Genomic DNA, 16,147 nt, shown 5'->3' on the forward strand with positions numbered 1-16,147 from the left:
GACTCCAGGATCATGACCTGAGCCAAAGGCAGTTGCTTAACCAACTGAGCCACCCAGGCGCCCTTTTTTTTTTTTTGAGATTTTATTTATGTATTTGAGAGGCAGAGACAGAAATAGCGACAGAGAGCATGAGTAGGGAGGAGAGGGAGAAGCAGGCTCTCCACGGAGTAGGGAGCCCTACTTGGGGGTCGATCCCAGGATCCTGGGATCATGACCTGAGTCGAACATAGATGCTTAACCAACTGAGCCACTGAGGCACCCCTTTTTTTTTTTTTTTTAAAGATTTTATTTATTTGAGAGAGTACAAGCATGAGTTGGGGGGGAGAAGTACACTCCCCGCTGAGCGGGGAGCCAAACATGGGGCTCGATCCAGGACCCCAAGATCATGACCTGAGCTGAAGGCATGTGCTTAACTGAGCCACCCAGGTGCCCCATTTTGATAGCTTTATTAGATATGCCCTCATCAGTTTTTCAGACACTCCTCTTCACCAGGCTTCTTTTTCTATTGGAAATACTAGATCTCTTGTCCTCAAAAAAACAAGTTAAACCCTTTGTTGTTGTTAAACTTTACTTTTTCTTCCAGTATTTAGCCTTTCTCCTTTTATTCACAGCTAGGCTTCTTAAAAAAAAAAAAAAGGCTCTTTGTTGTTTCCAATTCCTATTTTCCAGTTTCTCCTCAACCTATTATAATCTAATTGTGTTTTAGCCACTACATTAAAACAGCTCTTTTTTTTTTTTTAAACAGTCTTGAGGTCTTTTATTTTCTTTACATTTATCATGCAATGAATTCATAGGGAATGGGTTCCAGCAGTTCAGGCTCCTTTCCATTGGTTCTCACTAAGTATGCTTCTCTGGGTAGGGCATGCTGGTGCTTCATTTGAACCCGAGTACCTTTCTCTTTGGCTTCCTTCTTTTTCTGATCATTTTCCTTCACACACTTCAGGAAGCTATCTCGGCTCTTTGAGTGTTTAATGTGCTCAATGCGTACATTAATTCTCTTGGCAAGAATCTTGCCCTTGTTTGTTTACAACAATGCCAACAGCATGCTGAGTAACATTGTAGACTCTTCGAGTTTTGCCATGGTAACATTTGTGGGGCGTTCCTTTTTGAACAGTGCCCATTCCCTTGATGTCCACAGTATCACCTTTCTTATAGATTCTCATGAGGCTAAAGGAACAACTCCAAGTTTTCTAAAAGGCCTAGAGAACATATAGCGAGTACCTCTCCTCGTTCTGTTTGTGTTGGTCATTGGGCGAATTACTGGAAGATGTGGTTCTGGACGAAAGGTAAAACAGCTCTTAATAAGAATGTCAGTCACTTCGGGCGCCTGGGTGGCTCAGTTGATTAGGTGACTGCTTTCAGCCCACGTCATGATCCCAGAGTCCCACGATTGAGTCCCACATCAGGCTCCCAGCTCAGCAGGGAGTCTGCTTCTCCCTCTGACCCTCTCTCCTCCCATGCTCTCTCTCTCAAATAAATAAGTAAAATCTTAAAAAAAAAAAAAAAAGAATGTTAGTCACTTCTCAATTGATAAATCAGAGGGACATTTTTCAGACCTTATCCAGACCCTGTGGTATTCAACATTGTTGATTACTTCCTCTTGGAAACTCACTCCTTCCTTCTGCCACATAACTCTCACGTAATTCTTACCTGTCTGACATTTCTTCTCGTTCTCTTTTATTCATATTATTTCTGGAGGATTCCGTCTCTTCTCCATGGCTTCAGGTACCATTAGTATGTGGATGACTTCGAATTTATATTTCCAGTCCAGATGTCTTACATATCTAACTGCCACTGGACAACTTCACTTGGATGTACTCTAAGCTACTCAAACTTGTCACTGCCCAGACTGAGCTATTTTCCTTTACTCATCCACCTTCCTAATCTGCTTTGTCCTGTGTTCTCCATCTCAGTGAGTGGTATCCCCCCTTGTGTTGTTGAAGCAAGAAGCCTGGGCATCATTCTTGATTCCTCTCTTCTGCCCCCATTATCTAATAAGCCACCAAGTCCTGAGGGTTCTGTCTCCTAAATATGTCAAATCTGGTCAGTTGTCTGTCACCTCTGCCACAATTTTTAGTTCAGGCCATGACCATCTGTTATCTAGATTACTTCTCCAGATTCTCAACTGGTTTGTGTGCTCCAGGTTTCTTTCCTTTCCATTCACTGTCTATACTGTGGCCATAGTGATCTTTCAGAAATGAAAATCTGATCTAGCCACACCCTTGTTAAAATCGTAGTGTGGTTCCTCAAAGCTCTATTGTTAAAGACCAGTCTCTTTAACCACTCCAACTTCACACTCCATGATTCAGCTACATTAGCCTTCTTTCATTCCTTCAGTAGCTTTCATTTTGGAGTCTTTTGTGCAAATTGTTTTTTCTTTTTGGAAGACTACTTTCTCTACCCCTCCCATCCTCACCCTTTCCTTTTGCCTGGTTTACTCCTATTTATTCATACATGAGGTCTCTGCTCAGCTCAGCTTTTGGGAAGTCTACCCTAACCTCCTCAGGTCTTGGTTAGGACTGCCAGTTCACGTTGTTCTTCCTCTTAATTGACTTCATCTTGTTTGTATCCCTCCAGTAGGTGATAATCTCCCTGAGGATACAGCCATCTTTTATCTTATTGAAGGTTGTGTCTCCAATGCCTGGGATATAGTAAATACATTCAACAAATATTTGATGTATGGGAATGGATGAATGAGTAAATGAGTCTCCTTTGTGGACTCATTTTTTTTCACATGACTCGAATAGAGGTATTCCTTAATATCCTGCCTTCAGTCTTCTTCTCTGTGGAAGCTCTCTGTATTCTACCAACCACTTGTTAATGATTCTCAGCTATTTGTAATTTAGACCCCTTATTTGAGTTTTATATTTATATCCAGTTGTTTACTGCAGGTATTTAAAGGGATAAATGATTCACAAGTGTACCTAAAGCTAACCTCCTCATTTCTCTCTTTTTCCCACCTTCTTGCTTCTCTATGTGGCTGTGATATTAACCTCTAATCTGTCATCAAAGCTAGATATCTCTGAGCTATTTTAGATACATTTGTCTTTCTTCCCGCCCCCATGTATAGTAATCAGTAATTCCAATTTGTTCAAGCAGAGTTTATTATATAATTTGTTTTGAACATGTATTAAATTTTGGATTGAAAGCTCTTAAGTTTTACAGGTTATATAAGTTAGAATATAAAACAAAAATACAGCACACTTCTCTTTTACATAAGATGATGAGACCAATAGCAGAGGACCAGTGCACTCTGATTTTTCAAATCCCCTATTGTTCAGATTACTATTGCTGCATAACTACCCTAAAATTTGGCTGCTTAAAAATTAATGTGTTCATGGATTCGGTGGGTTAGGAATTTGGATAGAGCATAGTAGGAATGACTTGTTTGCTCCGTGATGTCAGTGGTTCAATGCAAAGACTCAAAGTTTGGGTGTAGACAGCTGGGGCCTTGATGATCTAGAGTGTTTATTACTCAGACGTCTGGCACCTAGCCTAGCAGGACTCAAGGACCAGGATTGACGGGAGCATCTATAAGTGTCCTCTCCATATGATTTGGGCTTCCTTGTACTATACAAGCCTTAGAGTAGTAGGACTTAACTAATGGCCACTCAAGAGTTCCAGAAGCACGTTTCAGTAAACAAGGTGGAATTGCATTGCCTTTTCTTACCTAGCTTTTTAAGTCATGTAGTATGGCTTCAGCTGCTTTGTTTTTGTTATGGCAGTGTCAGAGACCCACCCAGATTTAAGGGGAGGAAAAATAGACCCCTGTATCTTGATGGTAGGCATATCAAGATGACATTATAAAAGAGCACGTGAAATGGAAGCTATAGTTGTGGCCATCTTCGGAAAATACAGTCTGTCATACCTTTACCTGTATTAAATGTTGCTGTAATAAACCACTGTACCTTAAGGTATTGCCCAGCTATTGGAACCCTTCTCTGGCTTTACTTCCTTACCCTAATCTTTCACTCCAGTCTCTGAAGAGGACTACATGCTTGCTCCTAGTTATCATAGTTAGCTATTAATGAGAATTGCATGGACTTTCTGCAGAAGATGGAATATTAACAAATTCACACAACTTACACTGAACCTTTGTAATGTATATTGGGAGAATACCTATGTGACGTAGACCTTTGTATACATAGATGTGTACCTGTGTATATTGTAACATGTTAGTAATAATTCAATTAAGTGAAAGTTTAGAAAAGTGGGGTAAAAGGATTGCTTTTTATTTAACAGAGTAAATATGTTTCTGCTACTTCAAATCATAGCAAGATGTTTGCTACTAGCATTTTATTGCACACGGGTACAATATTTTTGGTTTTTGCAGACATGCAATATGATGAAGATGATGATGAAATCACCCCAGACTTGTGGCAAGAAGCGTGCTGGATTGTAATCAGGTAACTTTTGAGATCAAACTTAGTAAGCCTTAAAAGGCACAATAACCTATAAAGGGATTTCTTGCTTATTCTGTTCTTGAAAATTAGATGTTTATATGAATATGCTACATGAGAACTGGTTTCTCTATTTATATATTTAACTTGAACTTTTAAAGTATTTCAGACTTAAGTAAAGTTACACAAAGAATTCATATATACATTTCACTCAGGTTCCCTAGATGTTAACCTTACATACTTTCTTTGCCCTTTTTTTCCCTTTCTCTGCATATTTTTTTCCTGAGACATTTGAGAGTAAGTTGCAGACCTAAGAATATTCTTTTACATAATCATAAGTCATCAAAATCAGAAAATTGATATTAATACAATAATTTAATCTACAGATCTTACCCAAATTTTGCCAGTTGTCCCACTAATGTTGTTCATAGCAACGTACGTTTTTTTCTCATCCTGGATCCAGCCTAGGATTACATATTGCATTTAGTTTTCATGACTTAGTTTTTTGTCTCCTGTAATTTACAACAGTTCCTCAGTTTTCCTCTTTTTTTTTTTTTTTGACCTTGGCATTTTTGGAGAATACAGGCCAGTTGCTTTTTAGAGTGCCCCTCAGTTTGGGTTTTTCTGATGTTTCCTCATAATTAGATTCAAATGATTACTTTTGGCAGCAGTGATGTTCTCTCTGCAGTCTATCAGGAGGCACATGATGCCCATTTTTTTCCATTACTGGTGTTAATTTGATTTTTGGGTTTTCTTATTATTTTAAATGGATAAAGTTACATTAGGTTGTATTTCAGTCGAAATTCCCATCCAATTCTAAGTGTAATTAAAATGTAACAAAACTCAGAAGCCTTACATGTAGGTAAGGAAAGTAACTTTTTAAGTGAAGTAACATCTTGCTGTGTTAGGATATAAAATGCTACAACTCTGCTCTCTTATCAAATTGACAATTGCTGTCTGTATAGTAACGGAATGATGTCTTTTTGAGCCCCTTCATCTCCAAGATGCACGTCCTCTTGGTTGACAGTCTCTTCCTTTTCAAAGAACATATGCTTCCAACATTGTACCAGTTATATTTGGAGTATAACTGAACCTTCTTGAACCTTGTTTTATTAAAAATGTATTGAGATTTTGAGATGTAGATGTATATTTTTACTACTAAACATGGGCTATAAAAACTTCGTATTAAGGGGTGCCTGGGTGGCTCAGTCGTTAAGCGTCTGCCTTTGGCTCAGGTCATGATCCCAGAGTCCTGGGATCGAGCCCCGCATCGGGCTCCCTGCTCCGCGGGAAGCCTGCTTCTCCCTCCCCCACTTCCCCTGCTTGTGTTCCCTCTCTCTGCTGTCTCTCTCTGTCAAATAAATAAATAAAATCTTGGGGGGGGGAAAAACTTCGTATTAAGATATTTGTATCTTCTATGATCTTTGAGTATTAAACACCAAGGGGCATCTTACCAGGAAAAATTAACTAGGTAGATATTCTGTGGGTATGCCTTATTCTACAATATCCAGGGAGAAAGAATATTTTGATCTTAAAGAACTGTTTTCAACATATGTGATTGGTTGTTCAAGGTAGACTATTGTGAATAGTCACCCTGTTTAACATTTATTACAAAATATTTGATTTTTTTTTTCAGTTTTATACCTTATTTGACAATCAGTGATTAATTCTCATCCACATTAACTGTAGATTTTTGAAAGTGGTGACAGGTACATAGGTAACCAGTGTGTAGAGCTTGTTTGGTGAATCTTCATCCTCATTACGTTTTCTGGACAACTGCACATGGATACAGTACGGAACATTCCTTATTCCTTTGGCCCAGACAGCTTTGTTGAGCCTGGTGTCAGTGCACGCATCTGGAGTTCCCATCTCCTTCATGGCAAATTTCCGGATCTCTTTGAGTGCCTGAGGGGCACACTTCTTGAAACCCACTCCATGGATGTGTTTGTGAATGTTGGTGTATTCTCTCGTCACTACCTCGTTGATGGCAGAACAACCCTTCTTCTTCTCGCCACCCTTCACGGGAGCCATTCTGCCGGGCCCTGGTTGGAAAAACAAAATATTTGATTTTTATATTTTAATTGACTATAGGTGCTTTGTCTATTGTGAGATGATGCTTTGTTTTTTTTTTTCACTTTTTAACATCAGAGTGATTTTTTTTCCCAAGCATTGTGACTGTGATGTTACTTAATATTATCAGGGACTTCAGTAAGATGACTTCTGGTAAAATAATCAAAATAGATATAAATATGAGATATTTATATAGTTTAGGTATGTAAAGAACAACTTTTTTTCCCCAAAGATTTATTTATTAGAGCACGTGCTTGTGCCTGCACATGTTAGCAGGGGGAAGGGCAGAGGGAGAAGGAGAGAAACAGACTCCTTGCTGAGCATGGAGCCCCACATGGGACTCCATCCCAACACACTGAGATCATGACTTGAGCTAAAATCAAGGGTTGGATGCTTAACTGACTGAGCCACCAGGCGCCCCAAGGATAGCATTCTAATGAAGCCGTGTTCTAATGATTTGGGGAAGTCTTCCTGGGGGAATGAAACTTATCCATAGTTTTGTGAAGATTTTTTTTTGTTGAAGATTTTTCGTTGTTAATTGTCTGTAAAAACCATTGTTACTTAAATTACAGACAGTGCCTTTTTCCATGTGTTTCTTACATATCAGTGGTGGACTCAAATGGTTGTGAGAAATTTCTTTCCTGTTAGCTCACAGTCTCTACTGAAGGAAATTGCCCTATCCATTCTTCCGGCTGTACCTTATACAAGGATGATTGTGTGCTCTGTTCTCTGCCATAGGACCTAACTTCTAATATTGATGTCCACAATTGATTGAATCAGGGTGAGATCTTGACCCAAAGCCAGCCAGTTAACTGCTGGTGAACTGTGAAGTGACCTGGTGATGCCAAAATGGGAGACTGGTGATTAGTTGGGCTTTGCATGTTGCCTCAGAAAATTGATGTGAGAGTAAAGGAGTTGGGGAGCAGAAGCTAAGAAAGTGTCATAGATACAAGATGCAGGGGTCACAAGGTGAAGGAATTGAGACATGGGGGTGTGCTCATGGGACATTTCCTGAGGACTGAGGAGATAATCCAGTCCTTAGGGTTGTGGTAGATCTCAGAGCTCTTACAGTCTCACTGAAGCCCAGCTATACAACTGTTTCTGGATGGTGGTGAGGAGTGAGATTGCTCTTGTACTTACATCTTCTTGTACCTTTATAATATATATTCTTCTCCCTTCCCTCATGTGAACAAGAGTCTGTTCCTTGTAAACCGTGTGTCTCTTTTTTAGATTCTTCATTCTTCTTTAGGGCTTCATTATATGATTTCTGTATCTATTGGTAACTCCCATCTCTTACCCATACTTCATTTTTTATCATCATTTGATGAGTATTTTCACTTGAATGACTTACTCTCATCCCACCTTTAACATATACAAATTAGAACTAATCTTAAACCTAAAATTGAAGTTTTTATACCTTCCATATTTTAGTCATGGGTATCATCATCTTCTCTGTTACTCAAATTAGAGTTCTTTTATCTTTGACTATACGTTTTCTTTAGTTTAAGATTTATTTATTTTAGAGAGTGCGGCAAGCATGGTGGGGAGGGGCAGAGGGAGAGAGAATTTCTTTTTTTTTAAAGATTTTATTTATTTCACAGAGAGAGACACAGCGAAAGAGGGAACACAAGCAGGGGGAGTGGGAGAGGGAGAAGCAGGCTTCCCACTGAGCAGGGAGCCCGATGTGGGGCTCGATCCTAGGACCCTGGGATCATGACTTGAGCCGAAGGCAGTCGCTTAATGACTAAGCCACCCAGGCGCCCCGGGAGAGAGAATTTTAAGCAGACTCCTCGCTGACTGCAGACCCTCACCTGGGGCTCAATCTCATCATGCTGAGATCACAACCCGAGCCGAAACCAAGAGTCAGACACTTAATTGACTGTGCCACTCAAGTATCCACATTTTCTTTAGTTTGAAGAAATGTTTCAAAGGGGTTGGATGAAGGGCGCCTGGCTGGCTCAGTCAGAGGAGTATGCAGCTCTTGATCTTGGGGTCATGAGTTTGAGCCCCATGTGGGCTGTAGAGATTACTTAAATAAATAAATAAAACTTAAAGAGGTTGGATAAAACTTATAAAGGACATTTATATTAGTGCTTCCTTATAGTTTTTTTGTTGTGCTTTAATTATTTTACCCATAAGTCTTGTTTCCTGAAACTTAACAAATTCTACAAAGAAACCTGGTCTCACCCTGTTTTTGGATAACTCAGAGTATCTCTGTAATGATGGGCTTATAGTGGTTGGTATTTAACAATTGATTATTTGTTGGATTTAATTATAATGAAAATGAGGAAATATGCTAGAAAATCACTGACTTGTAACTGGTTATAAACTCCAATATTTTCCCAGTTCCTATTTTGATGAGAAAGGCTTGGTCAGACAACAGCTGGATTCTTTTGATGAGTTTATTCAGATGTCTGTTCAAAGAATTGTGGAAGATGCTCCACCCATAGACCTACAAGCCGAAGCTCAGCATGCTAGCGGAGAAGTTGAAGAACCGGTAAGATGGTTATTCTAATAAAGTAACATATGTGAAAGAAGAGTTTTGATTTGAAACGTCAGTCCTTTTCTCACCTGGCCTAAAGGTAAAAGAAAAAAAAGTAGGTGTTTTTAGCAGGGTACTTACAGCATCTTTTATCTTACAGTTCCTGATTTATTTATTTTTTTTAAAGATTTTATTTTTTTATTTGAGAGAGAGTGTGTGTGCATGAGGGGGGGGAGGGTCAGAGAGAGAAGCAGACTCCCCGCCGAGCAGGGAGCCTGATGTGGGACTCGATCCGGGACTCCAGGATCATGACCCCAGCCAAAGGCAGTCGCTTAACCAACTGAGCCACCCAGGCGCCCCTCTGATTTATTCTTACTAATGAAGAGATGCATTTTTGCAAGTAATCCAAAACCCTAATCCTTATTCAGATAGTAGGGTTTTAGTAGTTGGAGAGAGGGAACTTAGAAATACGATGAACTAGTAGGAGAAGCAAGCCACAAATAGTCATATTGCTTCAGAAAGCCTCCCTTTTTTTCTTTCGCAATAAGTAATCATGAAAGAAAATGTATTTGAAGGACTTTTCTCCTTCTTATCTTTTGTAAGGAATACATTATTATAACAATATAAGAGATAATTAAAGAAAATCACCCAAACATACCAGCTATTTTAGTTTTTCTAAGTTCCTTACAGTCTTTGTTCACACATGTCTATGTTCTTAGCATTGTTAAAATCATAGCAAGGGTATAGTTTTATAATCTGGTTTTACATGAGTGATTGTAAAGAAGTATATAGTTTAAAGTAATAGCTGTCCCTAGTTTTTGAGAAGAGAGATGGAGAAACTGAAAAACAAAATGAGTCAGGGAAAGCCCCAGTTCAGTCCTTTTTTTTATTTCTAGTAAGTTCAGTCCTTTTCTGTAGCTAATCTCCTAAGGGCTGATCTATTCTCATTCTGATTTGAGATGCTGCATAGACTTTCGCTCTTAACAAAAATAATCAGCTCTTCTGGCATTGTGCTGGAAAAATGGGCTTTTTTTTTTTTAATGGCATTTTCTCTTCCTCGTATTTGCAAAACAAAAGAGATAATAAGGGCGCCTGGGTGGCTCAGATGGTCGGCTCAGGTCATGATCCCAGAGTCCTGGGATCGAGTCCCGCATCGGGCTCCTTGCTCAGCAGGGAATCTGCTTCTCCCTCTCCCTCTGCCTCTCCCCCTGCTTGTTCTCTTTCTTTCTCTCTCACAAATGAATAAATAAAATCTTTAAAAAAAAAACAAAAGAGATAATAATATAACAGACTCAAAGTGCCACTACTATTAAGTACAATCGAGGAAGAGATCTGAAGCTGTAGTATCAGAACTTGGTGGAGGGGCGCCTGGGTGGCTCAGTCGTTAAGCGTCTGCCTTTGGCTCAGGTCATGATCCCAGGGTCCTGGGATCGAGCCCTGCATCAGGCTCCCTGCTCCACAGGAAGCCTGCGTCTCCCTCTCCCACTCCCCCTGCTTGTGTTTTCTCTCTGGCTGTGTCTCTGTCAAATAAATAAAATCTTTAAAAAAAGAAAAGAACTTGGTGGAAAAGATGGGGGGAGACTTAAGCTGACCATGAAGGGCAGGGTAGGACTTGTTCTAGTAGAGAAAAGATACTTAGGGGGTTCAGCAAGAAAATACTTGGTATTATTTGGCTTGGGGATGGAATGACCACAATAGTCAGTATATGATTTTTGGCTTGATCTGTTTTTGATAGGTGTTAGTGGAAGTTAAGATAGAATGAAATTGTCACAGGCTGTGGATGTCATTAGGAATTGTTGAAAGATTGTCAAAGAATGTGCATAAAGCATTATTTTAGGAGGGTTACTTTAGAAATGGTTTTTAGTTGGGAGTGGGAAGAGGCTGGAGACAGATAAAAACCTTTGAATAGCCTAGGCTTAAGATAATAGTGTTCTAGACTAGGATGATGGTAGAAATAAGGAGTAGAGGGATGGCTTCCCTTTGGTTCATTATCACCACCAGTTCTTTCTGCTATTTATCTACTCCAGTTTGGGTATCTTGGGTGTTAATTACGGTTAGTGGTCTGTTTAGTCCCATTGTCCCTTTTTTGAGATTTGGTTTAGAGAGAAACCTACTATCCATTTATTTCTGGAAAGTTCTCATGGATCTTGTTTTGGGGAGCGAATAGATATTAATTGAAAACTTATTTATTTATTTATTTTTGGAGTGAGCTGAGCTATAGTCAGGGTTGGAAGTTGGAAGTTCTCAGTCCTTTTTAATTAGGATTTTTTTGTATATTGAAGAGCTAGGTTAATTTCTTTGGTGTTCTGTTGAATAAATTAGAGCATGGTCCTAATTGTCTGAATTTATCTTTTCTGGTAACTTTCTACTTATCTTAACCAAGGAGAGGGCACATAAAACTATATAGATTATTTACATAAATCCTTTAACTGTTTGACACAGCATATGAGATATGTGCATAGTCTTTTTTTACTTGGGGTGTTTTAAGACTGTTTTGTCTTTTGCCTTAAGAAAGCAATTAAATATTCAACTTGACATCTATGGAATATGGATATTGGCTTTGGAGAGTCCCTGTATTAGTAAAGTGGATTAATTTCAGCAGTTTCTCGAGCTGCTTCTAGTCAAAACGTTAATGTTGATTAAAATGGAATTATTAAAACTTTTATGGAAAAAAGTTACCCTTTTCATGTTTTTTGGTTTCCTTTTAGCCAAGATATTTGCTGAAGTTTGAACAAATTTACCTCTCCAAACCTACCCATTGGGAAAGAGATGGTGCTCCTTCACCAATGATGCCAAATGAGGCTAGATTAAGAAATCTCACGTAAGAATTTTTCCAACAATTGATATTGAAATACAGTTCAGAAAATGTAATTTTGACCAGTTCAGTTGAGAGTTTAGCAAATACGTTACTATTATTAATGATCTTACTTTTGTTTCTAAAGGTATTCTGCTCCACTTTATGTTGATATAACAAAAACAGTCATTAAGGAAGGTGAAGAACAACTTCAAACTCAGCATCAGAAAACTTTTATAGGAAAAATTCCAATTATGTTGCGTTCAACTTATTGCCTGTTGAATGGCTTAACAGATCGTGATCTTTGTGAATTAAATGAATGCCCCTTGGATCCTGGTGGATATTTCATTATTAATGGATCAGAAAAGGTATAAGGATTATTTAAAGAAAATTACAATATTGTAATTAAGATTTAAGTTATGAAAGTTCAAATTAAGTAAATTTGGATACAGAATAACCTGGAAGTGGTAATTGAATTATTTAGGGGGTGACAGCTAAACTTATGTAAACCAGAATTTTATTTAGCTATATATGATAAACATTAGAAGTTTGGTGGTGTTTGAGCTTATGTGTTTGTGTGAAGCGTTTATGTAAAATGGAGTTTGTAAAGTTCAAGAATTGATGTTTGAGTGAGCCCATGTGATCAGATTAAATTAAGATGCAGATTTTACTCTTCTTTCTACTTCAAAGACCTGTGGGTTTTATGGCATAACTTTTTTTGTTGTCCATATAGGTTCTGATTGCTCAAGAGAAAATGGCAACAAACACAGTCTATGTGTTTGCCAAAAAGGATTCTAAATATGCCTACACGGGAGAGTGTAGATCATGTCTGGAGAATTCTTCACGACCCACCAGTACTATTTGGGTTAGCATGCTGGCAAGAGGGGGACAGGTATGGACTGGAATATGATAATATTGTTTGGATTTATTTCTTTTTGTTTAGTCTTATATAAATTTATCAGACTGCATTCTTAGTCAAAAACGTTTTTCTGGAGTATATTGTCAGTGTTATACGTAGGTGTTGTATTATTTAATTATTGCTAGTAGCAAATTACTCCAGTAGCAACATTTATCATCTCACAGTTTCTGTGAATCCAGAATGGGGGTGCGGTTTCATTGGGTCCTCTGGCTGAGCATCTCTTACAAGGCTGCAGTCAAGGTGTTTGCATGACCTGCATTCATCTTTAGGCTCATTTCACGTGGTTGTCTGCAGGATTCAGTTCTCTGTGGGCTGTTGAACTGAGAGACTCAGTTCTTTGCTGTTTGCTGGAACCCTCAGTTCTTGGCCATGTGGTTCTCCTCCATGTAGCTGCTGACAACATGGCAGCTTGCTTCATCAGGGAGAGTAATTGATAAGAGCCATTGAGAGAACAAGCAAGATGGAAATCACAGTCTTTTATAACTTAATCTTAGAGCAACGTCCTATCATTTTTACCATATTCTCTTTGTTAAATGTAAGCCGGTATGTTCATCCCATTCTCAAGGAGAGGGAATTGCACAAGGTAATAATAATAGTAGGTGGGAGTCCTTGAGCACCATCTTAGAAGCTGCCTACCATAGGTATGTTACTTGTAATAATAATACGTGGCCTTGGGGTGCCGGGATGGCTCATTTGGTTGAGCGTCCTACTCTTGATTTTGGCTCAGGTCATGATCTCAGGGTTGTGAGATTGAGCCCCGTGTTGGGCTCCCTGCTCATTGTGGTCTCTGTGCTCAATGCGGAGTCTACTGATTTCCTTCCCCTCTCCCACTGCCCCTCCCCACACTACTGTAGCATGCTCTCTCTCTCAAATAGATAAATAAATGAAGTCTTTTTTTTTTTTAAAGGTTTTATTTATTTGACAGGGAGAGCACAAGCAGGGGGAGCTGCAGAGGGAGAGAGAGAAGCAGGCTCCCCACTGAGCAGGGAGCTGGACATGGGGCTCGATCCCAGAACCTTGGGATCATGACCTGAACAGAAGGGAGACGCTTAACCAACTGAGCCACCCAGGTGCCCCAATAAATAAAATCTTTATAAAAAAAAAATAGGGTCGCCTTTCTTGAATATTTGCTGTGTGCCAGTTTTGTTACTCAGATTGCTTGATTTTATGTTTACAACTATCTTCTAAAGTAGTTGTAATTGCCTCTATTTAATTTCAGGTACGGTTTTTATTTTGTTTTGAATAAGTCATACATGCACATTAAAATAGTTCAAAAGTAGAAAAAAAGAGTATACTATCAAAAGTAGTCTTCCTTTGGCCCTTCCTTTCCCCAGAGGCAGCTGCTTTAGATAATTTCTCATGAATCAGTTCAGAAATAATCTTTTTTTTTTTTTTAAAAGATTTTATTTATTTGACAGAGTAAGACACAGCGAGAGAGGGAACACAAGCAGGGGGAGTGGGAGAGGGAGAAGCAGGCTTCCTGCTGAGCAGGGAGCCCCATGCGGGGCTCGATCCCAGGACCCTAGGATCATGACCTGAGCCGAAGGCAGACGCTTAACGACTGAGCCACCCAGGTGCCCCCAGAAATAATCTTAATGCAAAAAATACAAATGGGAGCATGTGATACACAGTTTGAACTTTGCTGGTATCCTTTAAAAACATGTTTAGATGAGCACTTGATCATTATTTTGGAGCTGTTATATTCCATATGTAGATGTAGCATAATTTATTTAACCTTTTCCCTTTTGATGGACATTTAGGTTTCTACTCTTGTGCCTTGCAAACAGTTTTGTAGAGCCTAATACCACCTTTTTAAGTCTTATAAAAATGAAAAACTTGAAGATTAGAGCATTTTAACTACTTGAAGTTAAACACATATGTAGAATAGGTGTTTTATTTTTTTTAAAGATTTTATTTATTTTATTTGAGAGAGAGAATGAGAGAGAGCACATGAGAGGGGGGAGGGTCAGAGGGAGAAGCAGACTCCCCGCTGAGCAGGGAGCCCGATGCGGGACTTGATCCCGGAACTCCAGGACCATGACCTGAGCCAAAGGCAGTCGCCCAACCAACCGAGCCACCCAGGCGCCCTAGAATAGGTGTTTTAAAGAATTAAAATGGTTTTTACTTGTAAATAGAGGTAGAATGGGGCCCAATTACAAGTGTTTGGAAAAGATCTCAGGTGTTATTGATGTACATTCTTTGTTGAGAAGCATTGGCCTAGATCATGAGCGCAAAGAAATGAAAACAGTATATTAAATTATCGTGGCAGCTATGGGCAAAATGAATGAATTAGAGGCAGAGAAAGGAAAATCATCTGGTGCACCTGACTGGTTCAGTCGGTAGAGCATACAACTCTTTTTTTTTTTTAAAGATTTTATTTGAGAAAGAGAATGAGAGACAGAGAGCACGAGAGGAAGAGGGTCAGAGGGAGAAGCAGACTCTCGGCTGAGCAGGGAGCCTGATGTGGGACTCGATCCCGGGACTCCAGGATCATGACCTGAGCCGAAGGCAGTCGCTTAACCAACTGAGCTACCCAGGCGCCTTAGCCTACAACTCTTGATCTCAGGGTTGTAGGTTTGAGTCCCACGTTGGGTGTAGAGATTATTTAAAAATCAAATCTTAAAAAAATCTGGATTTAGGGGTAAGTTTGATATATGAATCAATTAAGATTCTGTGGCTTCTGTTCTCAAGTTCTGGATAAAATAGAAAACTTCTAAGAATTGATTTTTAGAATGTAGTGAGTTCATTTTTTAGACGAGATTTTGTGGGAGTACATGTTGTGTGCATTATTTTCTTATGTTTTGCTTATTCTGAAAAAGATCTATGATGAAACAAATAATAGACTGGAATAATGGACCTCTAAATAGAAACAACCAAATGGCATTTGGAGTTAATGAGGGCAGAGGGTACAGGAAAAAGAACAAGATGAAGGTTTGGATATCATTTATGAAGAGTGGTTAACTGAGAACCCGTAAGATGGAATAAGGTGTCTAGGGACCGAGGCCTGAATAGGAGGAGAGAGATGACAGAAGTTGTTATTAGAGGGACTATGATAATGTAGGGTTATGAGGCCAAGAGAAGATAGAGCTTAATATTATAGAAGTATAATTAAAACGGAGAAGCTTTTCATACAAACAAGTTTGTATGAAAGTCTAGGTTAGTAACTTATTTATGTGTGTACAATTAAATATGTGTGTATAATTAAAGAGAAATTGGAAAAAATAAACTTGTGTGAAAGAGGCTGTTTGTTAATTTTGAAATATTATTCAAACGAGAGATATCTTACTGACCAGCTCTGAGTTTGTATTTGTTTTTCATTCGTTGCTTAGCTTTTTTTCATTCGTTGCTTAGCTTTTTTCCCATATTTGTCCATATATATATATATTTTTTAACCCCTCATGTCTGTCTTCCAGAGAGTTTGTGTGGCTTGTTTTGTGTGTGTGTGTGTGTGTGTGTGTGTGTGTGTGTGTGTGTGTGTGTGT

At 38.9% G+C, this 16,147-nt stretch overlaps 1 protein-coding gene across 2 annotated transcripts in view; it reads left to right on the forward strand.

The window, feature by feature from the left end:
* The window catches only part of POLR2B (RNA polymerase II subunit B), a 45,939-nt gene that overhangs the window by 2,264 nt on the left and 27,528 nt on the right, over positions 1 to 16,147 (forward strand). The window contains exons 2-6 of one of the 2 annotated variants that reach the window (XM_025887038.2): positions 4,334 to 4,406; positions 8,817 to 8,967; positions 11,661 to 11,773; positions 11,895 to 12,114; positions 12,480 to 12,638. In XM_025887038.2, the coding sequence (XP_025742823.1) occupies positions 4,334 to 4,406; positions 8,817 to 8,967; positions 11,661 to 11,773; positions 11,895 to 12,114; positions 12,480 to 12,638 (716 nt within the window). The remainder of the gene's footprint in view (positions 1 to 4,333; positions 4,407 to 8,816; positions 8,968 to 11,660; positions 11,774 to 11,894; positions 12,115 to 12,479; positions 12,639 to 16,147) is intronic. The other variant, XM_073891738.1, reaches the window with a different exon arrangement.

The sequence above is a fragment of the Callorhinus ursinus genome, unplaced genomic scaffold (assembly GCF_003265705.2).
Source record: "Callorhinus ursinus isolate GAN/ISIS: 27379988/994484 unplaced genomic scaffold, GSC_fseal_2.0 scaffold4, whole genome shotgun sequence".
In the NCBI taxonomy this organism is placed as follows: Eukaryota; Metazoa; Chordata; class Mammalia; order Carnivora; family Otariidae; genus Callorhinus; species Callorhinus ursinus.